The sequence below is a fragment of the Puma concolor genome, chromosome C2, assembly GCF_028749965.1.
Source record: "Puma concolor isolate L17-30 chromosome C2, mPumCon1.1.hap2, whole genome shotgun sequence".
NCBI classification, from domain to species: domain Eukaryota; kingdom Metazoa; phylum Chordata; class Mammalia; order Carnivora; family Felidae; genus Puma; species Puma concolor.
The window spans coordinates 114217920-114235962 of record NC_141675.1 but is presented as its reverse complement, the minus strand read 5'-3'; the positions used below and the strand labels follow the sequence as shown (position 1 = coordinate 114235962).

Here is an 18043-nt window from a genome sequence, read left to right as displayed (position 1 = left end):
TGCAGGAGATGACTTTGAAATTATCTCAGTGATACAGTATGTGTTGCAGTTAATTTTATGCAGTTATGAATTAATACTGCATCTTTACATTTGTTTGCATATCTCTTAACTGAATGCTGCCATGTTTGGTCTATGTACATGTAAATTTTGATGAATTTTAACTTTTTATAATAAATTTGTATATCTTTTATGATATTAAATGATAAATTCATCTTGTATCTATATGTATCTTATTCATTCATGAGATACCTAACCTTTTCTTAATTTTTCTTCTATGTTTCTGGGCTACATGATTTGTTTACAGATTTTTGCAAATTGTTGGCGAATCTCCAAAAAATTTTCAATATATTTATTGAAAAAAAAAAAGGCATGTATAAGTGGACCTGCATAGTTCAAGCTTATGTTATTCACTAACTTTGTCATTCATCCATTGATAGACACTTATGTTGTTTCTGTGTCTTACTCCCATTCTTTGCATCCAACATTTTATCATTAAGTATGCTGCTCAGTAGGGTTTGCTTATATCTTTCCTTATTAGGTCAAGGAAATTTTCTGTTATTCCTAATTTTCCAAAAGGTTCCATCATAAACTCATGTTATAGTTTACCAAATGCTTTTTCTACATCTATTGCAATGATAGTATGATTCACATATATTAAACCAAACTTACGTTTCTGGATTAAACCTCATTTGACCATTGATTATTAACCTCTTTATATATCATTGAATTGGATTTGCTGACATTTTACTAAAGATTTTTGTTTTTGTGCTCATGAGGTTTTTTGGTTTATACCTTTCTTAAAATGCTCTAGTCATCAAGGTTATAGAGGCCTCATAAAATGGGTTAGAAAGTATTTACTCTTTCTCTTTTTATTTTATTTTTTGGTTTGGATAGAGTTGGTATTATTTCTTCCCTAAGTGTTAGATAGAATATACCAATGAAGTCATCTGGGTTGGGATTTTGTGTGTTTGCAAGGAGTGTCAGGGAGTAGGGAGACTATGAATTATGAGTTAAATTTCCTAAAATGATATAAATCTGTTAGAGTTTTGTATTTCTCCTTGGGTCACTTTTGGTAATTTACGACCATATTTTTAAATTTATCTACATTGTCAGGTTTACTGGCATAAAACTGTTTATAATATCCTCTCACTATCCTTTTAATGTCTATAAGATCTATGTATTTTCCTTCATTTCTGATATTGATAATTTATGTTTCCTCAGTTTTTTCTTGCTCAATCTTTTAAAGAGTATATTGATTATATTAACTTTTTAAGAACTCTGGCTTTGTTAATTTCCTCTGATGGTTTGTCTTTTTAAAATTTTTGTTAATTTTTGCTCTTTGTTTTATTATGAAAATTCTATACTTACATTGTATTTCAGTGTTTATTACCTTTTTCAGTTGGAAACAATTTTTTTAAGTTTATTTATTTATTTTGAAAGAAAGAGAAAGTAGGTGAGGGACAGAGAGAGAGAGAGAATCTGAAGCTGAGTCAGGTCTGCCCAGAGCCTGATTCAGGGCTCGAACCCACAAACTGTGAGATCATGACCTGAGCCAAAACTAAGAGTTGGATGCTCAATAGACTGAGCCAGCCAGGCATCCCTACATGTCCCAAATTTTGATATGTTTGTTTTATTATTTAAAGTATTTTCTAACTTACCTTGTGAATTCTTTTTTGACCCTTAGATTATTTATTATATTTAATATAATATAAATATAAATATATAAATATAAATTATATTTAATATATAAATATATTAAAATATATAAATATAATAATATATATTTATAATATATAATATAAATATATATATTATATTATATAAATATATGTTATATATATTTATATAATATAGTATATAAATATATATAACATATAATATATATAATATATATTATATATATTATATATGTAAATATATATTATATATATTATATATGTAAATATATAATATTATATTATATATAATATAAATATAAAATATATAAATATAAATTATATTTAATTTCCCAAATATTTGAGAATTTTTGAGGTTTCTTTTTGTTATTGATTTCTAACTTAATTCCATTTGATGGAATAACATATTCTGTATGATTTCATCCTTAGGAATATATGGCCCAACATATATGGTCTAGCTTGGTGACTCTTCCATCTGCAATTAAGTAAAATATGTATTTTGCTGTTGTTGGGTGAAGGGTCTGTAAATGTCAGTTGATAGATAGTGTTCACATCTTATACATTCTTAGTGATCTTTTTTGTCTATTCTATCAATTTCTGAGAGAGGGGCCTTGAAGTATCCACCTATGATTGTGGATTTCTTTATATTTCCCTTTAATACTGTCAAAGTTTGCATTATATATTTGGAAGCTTATTTATTAGATACATATGCATTTAATATTGTTTTGCCCTCTTGAGTAAACGATCGACACTTTTATAATTTTTAAATGCCTGCATTTTTCAGAGAGAGAGGGGCAAACTAAGAAACAGACTCTTAACTATAAAGAACAAACTGATAGTTACCAGAAGGGAGGTAGGGGGGATGGGTTAAATAAGTGATAAGGATTAAGGAGTATACTTGTGATGAGAACCAGGTGATGTATGAAGTGTGGTATCACTGTATTGTACACCTGAAACTGATATTTCACTGTATATTAATTAACAAATTTAAACAAAAACTTAAAAAACACTGACATAGGGGCGCCTGGGTGGCGCAGTCGGTTAAGCGTCCGACTTCAGCCAGGTCACGATCTCGCGGTCCGTGAGTTCGAGCCCCGCGTCAGGCTCTGGGCTGAGGGCTCAGAGCCTGGAGCCTGTTTCCGACTCTGTGTCTCCCTTTCTCTCTCTGCCCCTCCCCCGTTCATGCTCTGTCTCTCTCTGTCCCAAAAATAAATAAACTTTAAAAAAAAAAAAAAAAAAAAAAAAAAAAAAAAAAAAACACTGACATAAAGTAAACTGCACGGAGAACAACAATAACCAAAAAATGTGGTCTTTTTCTTTAATACCCTTCATCTTGAACACTACTTTTTTTTTTTAATCTTTTTTTTTTTAACATTTATTTATTTTTGAGACAGAGAGAGACAGAGCATGAACGGGGGAGGGTCAGAGAGAGGGAGACACAGAATCTGAAACAGGCTCCAGGCTCTGAGCTGTCAGCACAGAGCCCAACGCGGGGCTTGAACTCACTGACCTTGAGATCATGACCTGAGCCAAAGTCGGCCGCTTAACCGACTGAGCCACCCAGGCACCCCGAACACTACTTTTTCTGATAGTAGTGTAGCCATGTGCGTTTTCTTACATTTACATGTGTGCATAATGTTTTTCTATCCTTTTCCTCCCAGCTTGTTTGTGTCCTTATGTTCCAAGTGTGTTTCTTGTAAACATCATATAGATATGTCTAACTTCTTTTTATCCATTCTGACATTCTCTGTTCCAGGGTAAATTCTAGCTGGACTAAATATTTAAATGTAAAAATCACAGCTTTACAGCAGTAGAAGAAACTATGGGAGAAGTATGGGAGAAGTTTAAAATAATTACAGGGCAAAAAATAAATAAAGTAAAGTAAAATAAAATAAAATAAAATAAAATAAAATAAAATAAAATAAAATAAAATAAAATAAAATAAAAAAATAATAAAATAAATAAAATAAATAAAAATTACAGGGCAAGAGGAGACCTTTCTAACTATAACACAGAACCCAGAATCCTAAAAGAAAAGATTGATGAATTTTACTATTTAAAAAGTTTTCACTTAGAAGAAACCATGAGAAGTCAAAGGCAAATGTCAAGCAAGGGGAAATATTTGCAGTTTATATCATAGCTAGAGGACTTTTTCCCTTACTACTTGTTGTGTTCCTACAAATCAATAAGAAAATAAAAACTTACCTGAAAAATGGGGAAAGAATAGGGTAAGATAGTTCATAAAAGATGAAATAGAAATATCCTTTGAATATATAGAAAAATTCTTGACCTTTCTCAAAACAAAGTAAACATATTCTGATAGTACTTTTACCTATCCCCTGTCATATAGAAAAGATCAACAAGTTTGATAACACTCTTGTGGCAAGGGCACTGGAAACATTAATTCTTATCCATTGTTGTTGAAGTATAAATTGATACAATTTTTAAGGGAAAGCCTTTCAGTAATCACTGTCAAAATGGCAATTTACGTATCCTTTCACCAGCAACTCTACTTCTCATATTTAACCTATAAACATGCTGGCTCATGTGCAAAATTTGCTGTGTACACTTTTATTCATTTCAGCATTGTTTATAGTTTTAAAAATTGGCAACAACACAAATATATCTCACTGGGAACAGATTATACAAATTATGGCACATAGTACTAACAGACAGTATTCTGCAACTGTTAAAGTAGTGAAGACACTGCTCATTATGTACTGATATGGGATGGTCTTCAAGATATGAAATTAAGTGAAAAGCAAAATATATAAAACTGAATAGTCTGCTACTATCTGTATCAAGAATAATGTATAATAATTGTTTGCAAATATTTCTACAAAGATGCCAAGAAATAGGTAATATGGGTTAACTCTTCTAGAGAGGACAAGTGAATAGCCTGGGACAGGTGGGAGGGAGATTCTTTTGCTGTATACCATGTTGTGTCTTCTGAATTTTGAACTATTTAAAGGTGTTATCTATTCAAAACTGAAAATATTTCCAAAATTGTAACAAGGTAAAAAAATATCTTGTTAAAATATCCAGCTTGTTACCTGAAAACTGTGACTAAAATCTAAAATCAAGATCTAGTTTATCTTCTACTTCATTGAAGTTTGCCTCCTTTCTACTGACAATAAAAACAAAATATTTAACCCCTTTGCAGGTGCTGCTCAGTAGCTGCTTAACGAGCCCCAACTCCCACCTCACTCATCTTTGTTTTAAAACTCCAACCAGAGGGCAGGTAGTCTTAAAAAGAAAGGTTTTTTGTTTGTTTGTTTGTTTTTAATTCTCCTATCATTCAAATACATGCCTGACAGTACATGTCTTCAAATGTTTGTGTATGTTCGATATAGAAAGAAGAGGTTGGAAAACATTTTTAGTGAATTTTAGTTTTAAGAATTTGGGGGGAAGGACCAAAAAGCTGGAGGTGTGATGATCGTTTTATTTTCTCTTTTAGATATTAAGCACCGCCGAATACCAATCTTATTCTTTGCAAACAAAATGGATCTTAGAGATTCAGTAACATCTGTAAAAGTGTCTCAACTGCTGTGTTTAGAGAACATCAAAGATAAACCATGGCACATTTGGTAAAGTTTTATATTTACTTTTCATTTTATCATTCTAAAAAAAATCTCTGAGCTTCAATTTTTCTTTGCCAAGCTTATCGTGTAAGTGATGTAACATGATAGGATATAAGCTAGGGATTTTGTTGTATAGAATTGTGTCAGTGCAAGTGCTCATGAATATATTATTGTTAAAATATTTTCAAATCTTGGGGCACCCGGCTAGCTCAGTTGGTGGAGCATGTGATTCTTCATCTTGGGGTTGTGAGTTTGAGTCCCACTTTGGGTGTAGAGATTATTTAAGTAAGTAAGTCTTAGAAAAAAAAAAAAAAACTTTTAAAATCTTTTTAGGGATAGAAAAATATAAACGACTCTTTAAAAGAATAATTTAGCCCACTTACTCACCCCATTTCAACCACACTGATTTCCTTCTGCACATTGTATCAGCCATCTACAATCCCATAAGAACATTTGCACGTGTTACTCCTTTTATCCAAAATAATTTTCCTGACTTGCTATTATACCTCCTTCAGGAGAGAGACCCCTCCTGATAACCTTCCAGAATATTACTATATCTTACCTCTGTACCTTGTTTTTTCACACTTTGCTTTATATTTCTATTGCAATGTCTTATCTGGGTATTGCTTCTTTTATAGTCCATCTTCTCATACTAGTGCATTAGCACCATGAGAGCTTGGATTTTATCAGTTTTATTCACTCTGTAACCCCTAGAATAATAATAGTGCCAGGTACTTAGTATGTACACAACAAATTTTGGTTTATATGAGTATATAGAAATGGGAATAATAATTTCATTTGGACATACTAATAAAATTGAACTCTGCAATAATTAGTATCTGACATTATTATTCAGCGTTTATTTGGAAGGCGGTTTCTTATTGATACATTTAACTCCAGTGTGTCTTTCCTCCAAAATATTCCAATAAGGATTACCGGAAGTGATATATTAGTGTTTTAGTGCCGGCCTTACATTAATTTAAGCTTCCTTCTGTCCACCCACCTACCTTCTCCTACTGCAAGATGTCCTTCTCTTTCCAGTTTCCCTTTTTTTAAAGAAGGTTTTTATAGAGAAAGGCCTAACAGAGGCAGAGAAATCTACTGCCTCTAGAAGGAGAAACAGAGTATGAACAAGGAGACAGTAGAGCTCAGAAAAGATATTTTAGAACTAACCTTCATTCTGAAAAAGGAATAGTATAAAAGAGAGCTTGAAAAAGCCCTTAAAATGCCTCAGTACTCAGGGCCAACAGCATCTCTACCCAGGAGCAAAACACTGCATATCTTGAGTAAAACCCTCCTTACTTTGAAATCAGAGGGAGAATCAATTTTACTAAATGTCTTTTGAGTTGGATTTGAGGTTCTGTGGTATTTGGTTGGTAAAGAAAAGAGGGATTTTAGGTAAAGAAATATCTTAAGCTAGAAACATTGTATTTCTTTAAATCATACCTAAATTGATAATATCTAAAGTAAAATAATTTTTAATTTTTGCATTGTATTAAGTGTTGGGACTGTTTTGATAGGAAGTACATTAAGAAATCTGTGTCTAAATTAGTAAAAGATATAGTCCTACTTTTAATTTTGGAATAGAAATTTACTTTGCAAATGGAAAAAATCTTTCTACTTAAAATAATCAGTGATTGAATTTTAATAGATTTATTTATTCAGTTGTGACACCTAAATATTTCTCACTGAGAGAAAAAGTAACATCCTGACATTGTAATGATGTGGAGTATTATATTGCCTGCTTCTATATTTTCTATATAACTTACAGAAGAAATTTGTCTATAATATTGGCTTCTTAATTCAAAAAATATCTCACTAAGTTCTAATTAGTGTTTCATTTGTTAAGTTTTTTTTTTATTTTTTGCTATTTTCTTTAAAGCATGTAAAAAATTGAAAATACAGTTATTTTTATTTCCCCTTTTACAGATAAAGGTAACAATAATACGGAGATAAAATATTGTATCTCTCTTGCCTTAGGTACAAGTAAATTTACTGGGCAATAAACAAGAGATTATAGAGAAACATAGCCTGGAAAATTATAGGAAAATTCTGTGGTTTAATTATTGGTTTTCATCGTTGTACTAAACAACTCTGATTTTCAGGGTCTGATTTTGTTAATATTCTTCTTGTGTGTTCTTTGACTAAGTCCCTGGCACAATATGTATTTGCTTATTTACTCTCTTTTGAGGGCAACAGATAACGAAACAGATAAATAAGTATATAAAATGTCGGCTGGAAGGATGAAGAAAAGTAAAGTAGGATAATAAGAGAGAGAATAATAAAAAGTGCTCTTTCTGCGAGATCTAATTGAAGTCAGGGTGCAATTCATGCGAAGGCTTGGAGGAATAGCTTTCCAGACAGAGAGACCAGCCAAGTGAAAAGTCTCTTAGGTGAGAATGTGCCTGGTGTGTTCCAGGAATAGCAAGAAGTCCAGGCTGGCTGGAACAGAAATCTAGGGGGAAATTATAGGAGATGGGGCCATTGAGAAATAGCTAGGGACCATATCCCATTGGGCCTTGTAAGACATGGTAAAAACTTTGGCTTTTTTTCTAGTTATAGACCTGATGACGTGTTCAAAAGGAGAGGTAGAGTTCATACATTTGGGAATTATTAGGAAAAGATGCAAGGTTTTTAGTACAGTATTAACATCTCCAGTAAAGGGGGAAAGTTTTTCCATTGTATTATTTGTTTGGTTGGGACTATAGTCTTGTTTGGGACCATAGATGTGTGATAAAAATCAATACACTGATCTTTCTTGATTTAAGCATTTCAGTTACTGATGTTTTGCTACTGATACGGATAATTTATAATTTGCTTTGAATAATTATGTATCAATGCTGTTGGTTTCTTTCTATTTAAAAAATAATTCTATGATAAGTCATATTTGTAATCTAATAAGTAATGCCTTGGAAGTAATTTCTGATTTTATTAGCATCTAATTATTTTAGGTAGTTAGGTACATTTTTAAATCTTGCTTCAGCACAGTTAAAAGGAACCCTAATCATTCAGAAAATCTAATTGTTTATACTAAATGCTGTCAGTCCATGTCTTTGAAAAAGGTGATCTGATACTATAAAAATCCTCTGCCTTTTATTATGTTAGTCAATTTACCATCATTTTATAGATGCTAAAACTGAGACAGAGAGTTAAGTAATCAATCCAGGTTCCTGAAGCCAGTAGGTATAAGAGTATGGTTGAAATCTGAGATTTTTTTATTCTGCCACTTTACCAAAGTTATAATCATAGGTTTATACCTTACAGATACCAAATTCCATTTCAAATAAAGCCACTCCATCATGTGGCTAAATTGTAACCGAAGTCAAACATTTCTAATAAATAAATGCTCTTGAGTCACTAGGACTGGGCAAAGTAGAATAATAATTTTTTAGTGATATACTTTTTCAAATGTCTATATAAATTATGAATAATTTTATCATGTCTTCTTCCTGAGCACTTAGACTTTTATTTCCTGTGTATATTCAGTTTCAGTGCTTAACCAGCTTTGCTCAGATATGTTACTAGAATATAATAATTTGCCATATAGCAAAATTATAATTATTTATTCTTATGTTCTATGATGTAGTGAAATGGATATGTTTCTTATGGATTTTATTTCAGTGCTAGTGACGCCATAAAAGGAGAAGGATTGCAAGAAGGTGTAGACTGGCTTCAAGGTACATCACAAAACACTGTGCATTTTCAGCCTTTATTTCCATTCCATTCACATTTTTTTCCTCCTTTTACATTTCATTTTTGTTATATCATAGCCTTTCTCCCTCTTGTTTCCATTTATTTCTGCTGTCAGAAAAAACAATACAGTAAGTATCCAGTACCTTGCTACATTTACTTCTATTACATTTTTCTAAAGGGTTTATTTAAATAAAGTATTTGCATCTTTACAATTCAATATATATGATAACTCTAGAAAATAATTATAATTTATGGCAACAAATTTCTATCATATCTAGTAATAGAAGCACACTTGAAATTTGGGACAAATTTTAGGTCTTACTGTCAATATTTAAAAAGTAAGTTTGCATGGCATATATCTTTTAAGAATCATGCTGAATTCTATGTATAGCTCCATTTATACATAGCATGTTTATACAACTTTTTTTTTTATTTTTATTTATTTTTGAGGTGGGGAGGGCAGAGAGAGAGAGACAAGAGAATCCCAAGCAGGCTCTGCAGTGTCAGCGCAGAGCCTGACATGGGGCTTGAACTCACGAACCTGTGAGATCATGACCTGAGCTGAAATCAGGAGTCAGACACTTAACCGCCCAGGCACCCTTACACAATTTTTAATACTCATTTAGTGTTATAAATACTGGTATTGTATTGATGTTTTATATATTGCAATTTTGTTATTCATCAAAATAGCTGTCATAGGTTGGTACAGGCTTACTGTATGAAGGAATAAATTAACATCTAGCATTTCCTCTAAGATTACATTGTTTACTAACCACAGGAATGGCTTAAAGAAGTGACCCACGCAGAGCAATGGGTGTGAATAAAACCAAGTTTTGTAGGTCTTTTTTATTACGGGACCCTGAGAGTCAGGCCAAAAATTGTCCATTTGTGAGTAGAGCTGAGGATTATTCCTATCAGGAATCTCCCTGCCCTGAGCAAGGGTGAATGACAAAATATTCTTAATTCTAGTTGTAGTCTTGTGGCTATAAATTTAATTTCTTCTACACTAACCCTTTAATACCAGTTATGTGTAATTTTGTTTTCTCTTATTCATGTCCTCATGAATCTAATAGGCTGCTTGCCCATACCGAAAGAGACCTTTCTCTGGTTCAGAGTACTAAATGTACATCTGATATATATTTTTATGTGTTATTAGTAAAGTATGGTATTAAGTAATGTGCACAGACTGTCTTTTTTTCTGTCTTGTATTTGTGTAGACATCATGACATTTACCATTAAACTACAAAGAATATTATAGTCATATTTTACAATTAAGTAAACATAATTGAGAACCTCTCATGGTTTGCAGAATAACTGGAATTTTTCTGTGAACACACCAACTTAGTTTCTTAGATTGCGATAAAGAAGTGGTTTACACTTCTGATGATTTAATGGGACTGATTCCCACGTAAAACAGATTACAGAGCAACATTCTACAGAAGACGCCAGAAGCATGTTTTCAGCCTTGATTTCTTACTTTACAAGTGCTTATTGCTCACAGTGAAGTTATAGCACAGAGAGAAACCCTACTATTGCTCATAAAATCATAGTACTGAAAACAGGTTGATAAATTATAGTTCTTTTTTTTTTTTTTTTTTTTCCGGTTTATATTGTCTGCAATAATGAGGCCACTAGGTGTCAGTAACGATCCAACATCGCAGTGCCACTTGCCAACTCTGGTCTAATTACCTAATTTTTGCATCTTTGATTTTTCTGATTCATAATCTTTGCATCTTACCTCCCTTTTTGTACGGAGAATACACTATTGGAAATAGTATTATGTCTTTGTGTTACCGTATTATTTTATGTAACATTTATAGCAGTTTTCTGTGGGCAGTTTCCCTATTGTATGTAGGGAGCATGAATAGTAATGAAAAGCATTTGGGCTTTTGAGTCTAGCAGATTTATTCTACTACTTATTAACTAATTATTAACAATCTTATATTATTTTCTTGTGAATATAATTTTGTCATCTATACAATTAAAAAATAAAAGTCAAAAATTGTATGGGTTAAATGAAACACTCTGTTAAAGTGCCTAGCATAAGAAAAAAACCAATGAATGTTAAATTTACCCTTTCACCTAACTACTCTCTATTTATGAGAGGAAGAAACTTAATACCTAGATTAAAAATTGTATGGGGCTCCTGGGTGGCTCAGTTGGTTGAACGTCTGACTTCAGCTCAGGTCGTGATCTCACAATCCATGAGTTCGAGCCCCGTGTCAGGCTCTGTGCTGACAGCTCAGAGCCTGGAGCCTGCTTCAGATTCTGTGTCTCCCTCTCTCTCTGCCCCTCCCCTGTTCATGCCCTGTCTCTCTCTGTCTCAAAATTAAATAAAAACATTAAAAAATTAAAAAAAAAATTGTAATCAGCTTGGTTATGAATAGGAGATTCTTTTTTTCATCTTTCCTGTATGATAGTAAATAGCTTATTACCTTTTGATTCTCCTACTATCTCTCTGGATTTAAAAAGAGGTAAAAACCTATTTTGCAAATTAGGTAGCAGTTAATATTGGAGACTAGTCTGTGCCTATAGCTGTTAATTTATTAGCCAAACTTATTTTTATGTAAATTTAACTGTGAAGGATAGATATTCTGCATTTATATCTCTTCATTTTGCTTCCAGAATTCTGAAATTTCTTAGCATGATAAGCAAGAAAGCCTCTGGTTCATTTTAATGAACACTTTAATGTTATTATTTTAAGGTTGAAAAGTTTTGAGTAAAATATTAAATGACATATTTTGTGCCATGATTCCATTCTCTTTTGGAAGGATTCTCGATAATTACATATGTATTACAGCCCAAAGACAAGAACTCCTAAGTAGACTATGAAGTATTTTTTAAAACCATCAAAGAATATATAGAAACCATTGCAGAGGTATCAGTTGTTTTCTAGCTCTGACACTTTCAAATGAGATATTTATAAAAAGAAATTTTTCCACATGACTAATGAAATGTACTCATTTTATCACTTTATCTGTATTGAAAAGTTAATGCTTCCAAACTTTTAATATAAGACTTTTATAAACTATGCATATGGGTATTCCCATGAAAGATGGAGGAATGAACACATACTTAGTTTCTTCCCCTTCTCAAATCTCACTAACAGAAAGGGGACTTTTGTTTAAAGACATTAACCCACAAGGGCAAAAAACTGGAAGTGACAAAGATGTCAACCAAATTTTGAAAACTGGATGCCTGATGCATGTTGAATGACCTAACAGACCTGAGAAAGGTGAATTCTGAACTAGCACTGAGGACAGCTGGAAAGCATCCCAATTTACTTTTCAGATCCCCTCAAAGGCTTATTGATGGAAAGTGGAACTAAGGATGAGGTGAGGCTGAAAAGAGAAAACAGTTACATTTTCTTGCCCCCACAAAAGACTGAAGGTTCATTCTTGCAGAGAGTCAAACAATATCTTGACTGGGGAACACCAAGCACAACTCCGTGTGGCAGAGCTGATCTGAAAATGAGGAGTGATACCAAATATTGTAATCCTCTTCTTCCTTCTCCTACTTCTCCCAGTAGACACCAGCAGTAGGCAGGATATAAAAAGTCATCTTTGAGGAATAAGACCAGCCAGAGAAAGACCTACAAGTATTAACATCAAAGATTTCCAAGAAAATGGCTTAGCTAGCTACACTAGAATAAAGACCACATTTGACAAGCCTCACACACATATTGAAACTTCAGTCAGCTTTATAGTGTTCACTCATACTTATGAGAAGATGACAAAGGATCACCAGGCATTTGAGGACCTAAACATTTTAAGTTATGGAACATTAACAAACAAAAAACAGATCGGTGGAAGTAGAATTTAATTTTTTTTAAAGATTTATTTGTTTTTGAGAGAGAGAGAGAGCAGAGCACGAGTAGGGTAAGGGCAGAGAGAGAGGGAGACACAGAATCCAAAGCAGGCTCCAGACTCTGAGCTGTGAGCACAGAGCCCTATGTCAGGCTAGAACTCACGGACTGAGAGATCATGACCTGAGCCGAAGTCAGACACCTAACCAACTGAGCCACCCAGGTGTCCCAGGAGAACATTTCAAAAAACTATTAGACTATCCTCAAAGGGATAAGAAAAGGTATTACTTTTTATTTAGGGAAAACATTTCAAAAAATGTATTAGAGTATCCTCAAAGGGATAAGGAAGGGTATTACTTTCATGACTATGACCAGGATACTACTTGAAAAGGACCAAAGGAAAAAAAAAAAACAAGTTTTTGGAAAATATTAGAAGAAATTGAAAAGTCAATAAAAAGAAGATAAAATAGAAGCGTTCTCTCAGAAAGTAAAGCAAAAAGATAAAAAATATCGGAAAGAAAAAAAAAGGCTCCATATCCAAATAATAGGAGTTTTAGAATGAACAAAGGGAGAAGAAAGAGGGAGAAAAATCATCAAATAAATCACCAAACAGTATTTTCTAGAACTAAATGATGAGTTTTTAGTTCAAAGGCCTCTTGAGAGCCCAATGCAGTGAATGAAAATATTCCCACACCAAGGCTCATCATTACTTAATTTCGACACTGAAGACAATGGAAGATCCTACCAGCTTCCTGGGAAGAAAATAAGAAGTTTCATGTAAAGGATAAGGAAGCAGAAATAGCATCAGACTTGTAAACATCAACATTTGGAAGCTGTGAAATATTGGGCAATGCCTGGAAAAGTCCAAGGGGAAAATAAAAGAACTATATGCTCAGGCAGTATCATTGTATTGTGATTGTAGCATTAAGACATATTCAGCCATGCACAGTCTCAAGAATGTACCTCTGTACTTCTTACTGAGGCGGCCATTGAGAGATATACTCTTAAAAAACAAGGGAATAAACCAAGATGAGAAAATAAGAGACCACGAAACAGGAATAAGAGTATGTGGGATGGATCCTCAGGATGATAATGAAAGATAATGAAATCCTAGAATGATAATGAAAGATCTCATATCAAGATAACTGGGCAAGCATAGAGAACAACTTGTCCAGATTAGAGTTTTGGAAGACTCTAAGATTTCTTCAAGAAAGTGAAATTCATAGGCTATGTAATTCAAAATAATTTCATAATACGAATGAAATTCATAGGCTATGTAATGGTGTTTCATTACTCCACACTTAAACAGTGTGGGAGTAGTGGGATTGAATTTATGTTAAGTACTTTAAAAAATTAAGCAGATAGGCAGGGTTGGAGAATGAGGAACAATTATTAAAATGGAGGAAACAAAATGTAAAAAAGAAAGAGTAACAGGGAAGGGGGTACAACCTGTCTCAGTTGTTAATAGCATTTACCTAGTCATACTGATGACTATGTTAATATGGTAGAAAAATGGGAGTAATGGAAGTATAATGAGGGTTGCAGAGGAGCAGGGTAGAGAAGTATGTGAGAACTGAAGCCTCATATTACATTGAAGGAACTGATATTTTAAGAAGAAGAATAAAAGTATATTTAGAGATACAGAGCTAAATCTCCTAACAGGGAGTTAGAAGCAGTTACTTGAGAGAAAGAAGAAATGAGGCAAGGGACTCCTAGTTTTCATACAAGCCTTAGAGAACTAGTTGACTCTTAACTATGTGTATGTACAGTGACAAAAACAAAAACTACAGTATGTTTGTGCTTTTAAAAAAACTGGTGTGTGCATACATTTCTACAGTGTTTTTATAGATTTATTTGGATTACTTTAGAAAATGGATCTTGCCTGTGGAGACTGATAATTTTTTATTTGGTTTTTATTATCAGATCAGATCCAGGCTGTGAAGACCTGAAAAGATAGTATTTGGAAACTTCAACAATTTTCAATTCAAGGAATGTATCTTAAGGCAAACTGAATACTTCAAATTTTTAAAAGATGTTTGTGCATCTAAGAATACTTTATAATCTTCTGCTTGCATTTATGGACTCTGAATGAGCTTTTTAAGAACATAGGACTGCAGGTATGCTATTCTGACCATTAATTATATTAAAATTGAATCTTTCCCCAGAAGGGCTCTTTCCACAGAATTACCAACTTCTTGGTAAAGGTCTACATTTGATTGTAATTAGAATGTTTAAAGTCAGAGTTATAAGCCATCTCAATATCTCATCATGATTTATAATATCTTTAATGCATTTTATTTTTTAAATTGTCTTCTAAAAATTTAGTTTACGATATGACTTTGCAGTACGATTGTGCTTGGAAGAACTTTATTTATAAAGGACCATGGGTAATTAATATATACATAAAATTTTTACTATATGTCACTGTCAATAAAACATTATATGCAATATACCAACTAGTGTGCTTTGTTTATGCTGAAAAGATTAATGCTGTGTTAACTTAATATTTAGTGTTTTAATGTCAAGCATTTGTAAATTATCTGAGACCAAGTGAAGCTGAATTTATCCATCCAGTGACTACGTATTGAACCTCTCTGCACCTACTCTAGTTTGTCATTGTCCTAGGCAACGGTGATACAAGGTAAATAAGGTATATTCTTTATCTTTAGAGAACTTAAAATTTAATGAGGGAGAATTTGAGGACCTTTTCATACATAGTATCTAACTTTATTTCATTGGCTAAATGAATATATTGCATTTTAATATTAAGAGGTATAAAAATGAATTAGTGTAATTCTTCAATAATTATTTTAGTGGACTTCTTGTTTCTTTCTTTAAAATGCCTCCAGTTGCCAGAGCACTTTGTTAAAGTAGATTGTGACTCACCAAACAATGTTTTTCCTCAGCATAAACTGCTAAAAATGTTTAGAATTTTAGACACATGCCAGGCATCTACTCTATGCAAATTTTGTTAGTTCTCAAAACTTAAAGACCACTTATAATTGTGAACTCTAAATAGAAGCTTTCATTTTAAATTAACCACTAGAAAATAGAATATAGAGCAATGATGTCAATCCTGAAAAATACTGCATATAAAGAAAAACTGCAATATATAACGTGTAACATCTTAAACATCCTTAGGTGTAAAAATGATAAAAATAGGAGGCAAAAGGTAAGTAAATACAGGTGTGTTATAGTAACTATGATTGTGGTGTGTTTCATAGAGATTTGAATAAAGTAATTTTAAAGCCACAGTAAACATTCTGTAATCCAGTTTCTTTTAGCCCAGCAATACCAGTGGTTTGGATTTGGAAAATTGAAAGTTATCCAAAATATTCTAATACTCCATCATTTTAGCTTGCCAGCCTCTCATAAATTGTTTTGATGAGGATACAAAGTGAGATTCTGAGTAATGTAGAGTTGCCTGAAATGTAAAAAGAAGATGATGAAAACACCGAATGTAGTTTAACAAAATACTTATTACATGCTGTGTTTAGGAGAATAGGAGAATGGAGAAGGGGTATGTTAGAATTCAAATCCTCATTCACCATAACATAATAATAGCTATCATTCTATGAATGCTGTATTTTAAGCTAGATATTATTACACATACTGGATCTTAAAGTATTTAATTCTCAACAATAACCTCGTATGGTAGGTTTTATCATTTGTTTTATAGACAAGGAAACTGAGACCTAAAAAAATTACTTGCTAAATGTCACTGGTAACTGATGGTGCTAGGATTTAGGACCAAACCGTCTGTTTAAGACAGATGAATTTGAGAGATATGAGGCGCCTGGGTGGCTCAGTCAGTTAAGCGTCTGACTTCGGCTTGCATCATGATCTCACGGTTCATGAGTTTGAGCCCCGCGTTGGGCTCTGTGCTGACAGTGCGGAGTCTGCTTTGAGTTCTGTGTCTCCCTCTCTGTCTGCCCCTCCCCTGCTCGCTCTCTCTCTCTCTCTCAAAAATAAATAAACATTAAAATTTTTTTAAAGGAGTATTACAGATATTAGAAATATAGAGGTATCTGCCATGATAGCTAAAAGGATTGAAAAGATTCTCGTTGGGGTGGGACACCAGGGTGGGGTGGGGAGGTCAGAGAATAGCGATTACTGTTTTGTTTTGTTTTTTAATTTTTACAGTTTTAAGTCTGTAAACACTTCAGATTTTAAACTCTGGGCCTAAATGATTGATGAAAATAATTTTTAAAACTATGTTGATACTAATTAGTATTCCACAAACTACAGTAACTCACACCTGTGTAAATATTTAGAAGTACTGCCTTTTGCTTAACGCATGATCTCCAAATCTAGTTTATACTCTATAAACATCTATTCTACTCTACATTTTCATGTGAAGACTATGTAGAAGCACATTGGGCTCTAGTAGTCACAGGATGTCATGGAAATGTGTGGAAGCTGAGTTTATTGCATTTGTGTTCTAACATAGCGTACAATTAAGTTTTATTGCATTAAAGCTCAAGCAAGTGTTTTTTTTCATGTTTAACATCACTCTGTTACAAAGCTTAATTCATTAAGCTCTACATTTCAATATAAACATTTCATAAAATGTTCAAAACTTAGCCTGTCGTATGTTTTGCATTTAAATATGTGTGGCTCTTGGCGCCTGGGTGGCTCAGTCGGTTAAGTGTCCGACTTCAGCTCAGGTCATGATCTCATGGTTCGTGAGTTCGAGCCCCTCATCAGGCTCTGTGATGACAGCTCAAAGCCTGGAGCCTATGTCTTCCTCTCTCTCTCTGCCCCTCCCCTGCTCACACTCTGTCTCTCTCTCCCCCAGAAATAAATCAACATTTAAAAAAGTAAATAAATATATGTGGCTCTATTCAACCTGTGCCTTGTAAATCACAAGAGCTGAGTTTTATAGATTTGTTTTTCATTTATGGGTTGTCTGATAAAAATTGTGAATTATTTCTTGATAAGTTATTTTTTTCTTTGGAATTTTTGGCATAGTACATTGTGATTTCCATAAATATATTCAATTACTCTTAACAGTACTTAAGGCAAATACTTCCTGTGTGAATGCTCTAGCATTTTAACTATGCTTATTTTCTGCTTTCTGATTATTCTCTTCTTATTTAAAAACATGGGGCACCTGGGTGGCTCAGTCAGGTTAAGCAGCCAATTCTTGCTGTTGGATCAGGTCATGATCTCACAGTTTGTGGGTTTGAGCCCCACATCTGGCTCTGTGCTGACAGTGTGGAGTCTGCTTGGGATTTTCTCTCTTTCCCTCTCTCTGCCTCTCCTGTGTGCTCTCTCCCTCCCTCAAA

The 18043-nt window shown here is 33.1% G+C and overlaps 1 protein-coding gene across 1 annotated transcript in view; it reads left to right on the top strand.

Moving 5' to 3' along the window:
* ARL6 (ARF like GTPase 6) overlaps positions 1 to 15207 on the top strand; it is a 40927-nt gene extending 25720 nt beyond the window's left edge. The window contains exons 6-8 of the mRNA XM_025913373.2: positions 5134 to 5263; positions 8879 to 8934; positions 14679 to 15207. Coding sequence (XP_025769158.1) covers positions 5134 to 5263; positions 8879 to 8934; positions 14679 to 14704 — 212 coding nt within the window. The 3' untranslated portion in view covers positions 14705 to 15207. The remainder of the gene's footprint in view (positions 1 to 5133; positions 5264 to 8878; positions 8935 to 14678) is intronic.
* The last annotated feature ends 2836 nt before the right edge of the window (positions 15208 to 18043 follow it).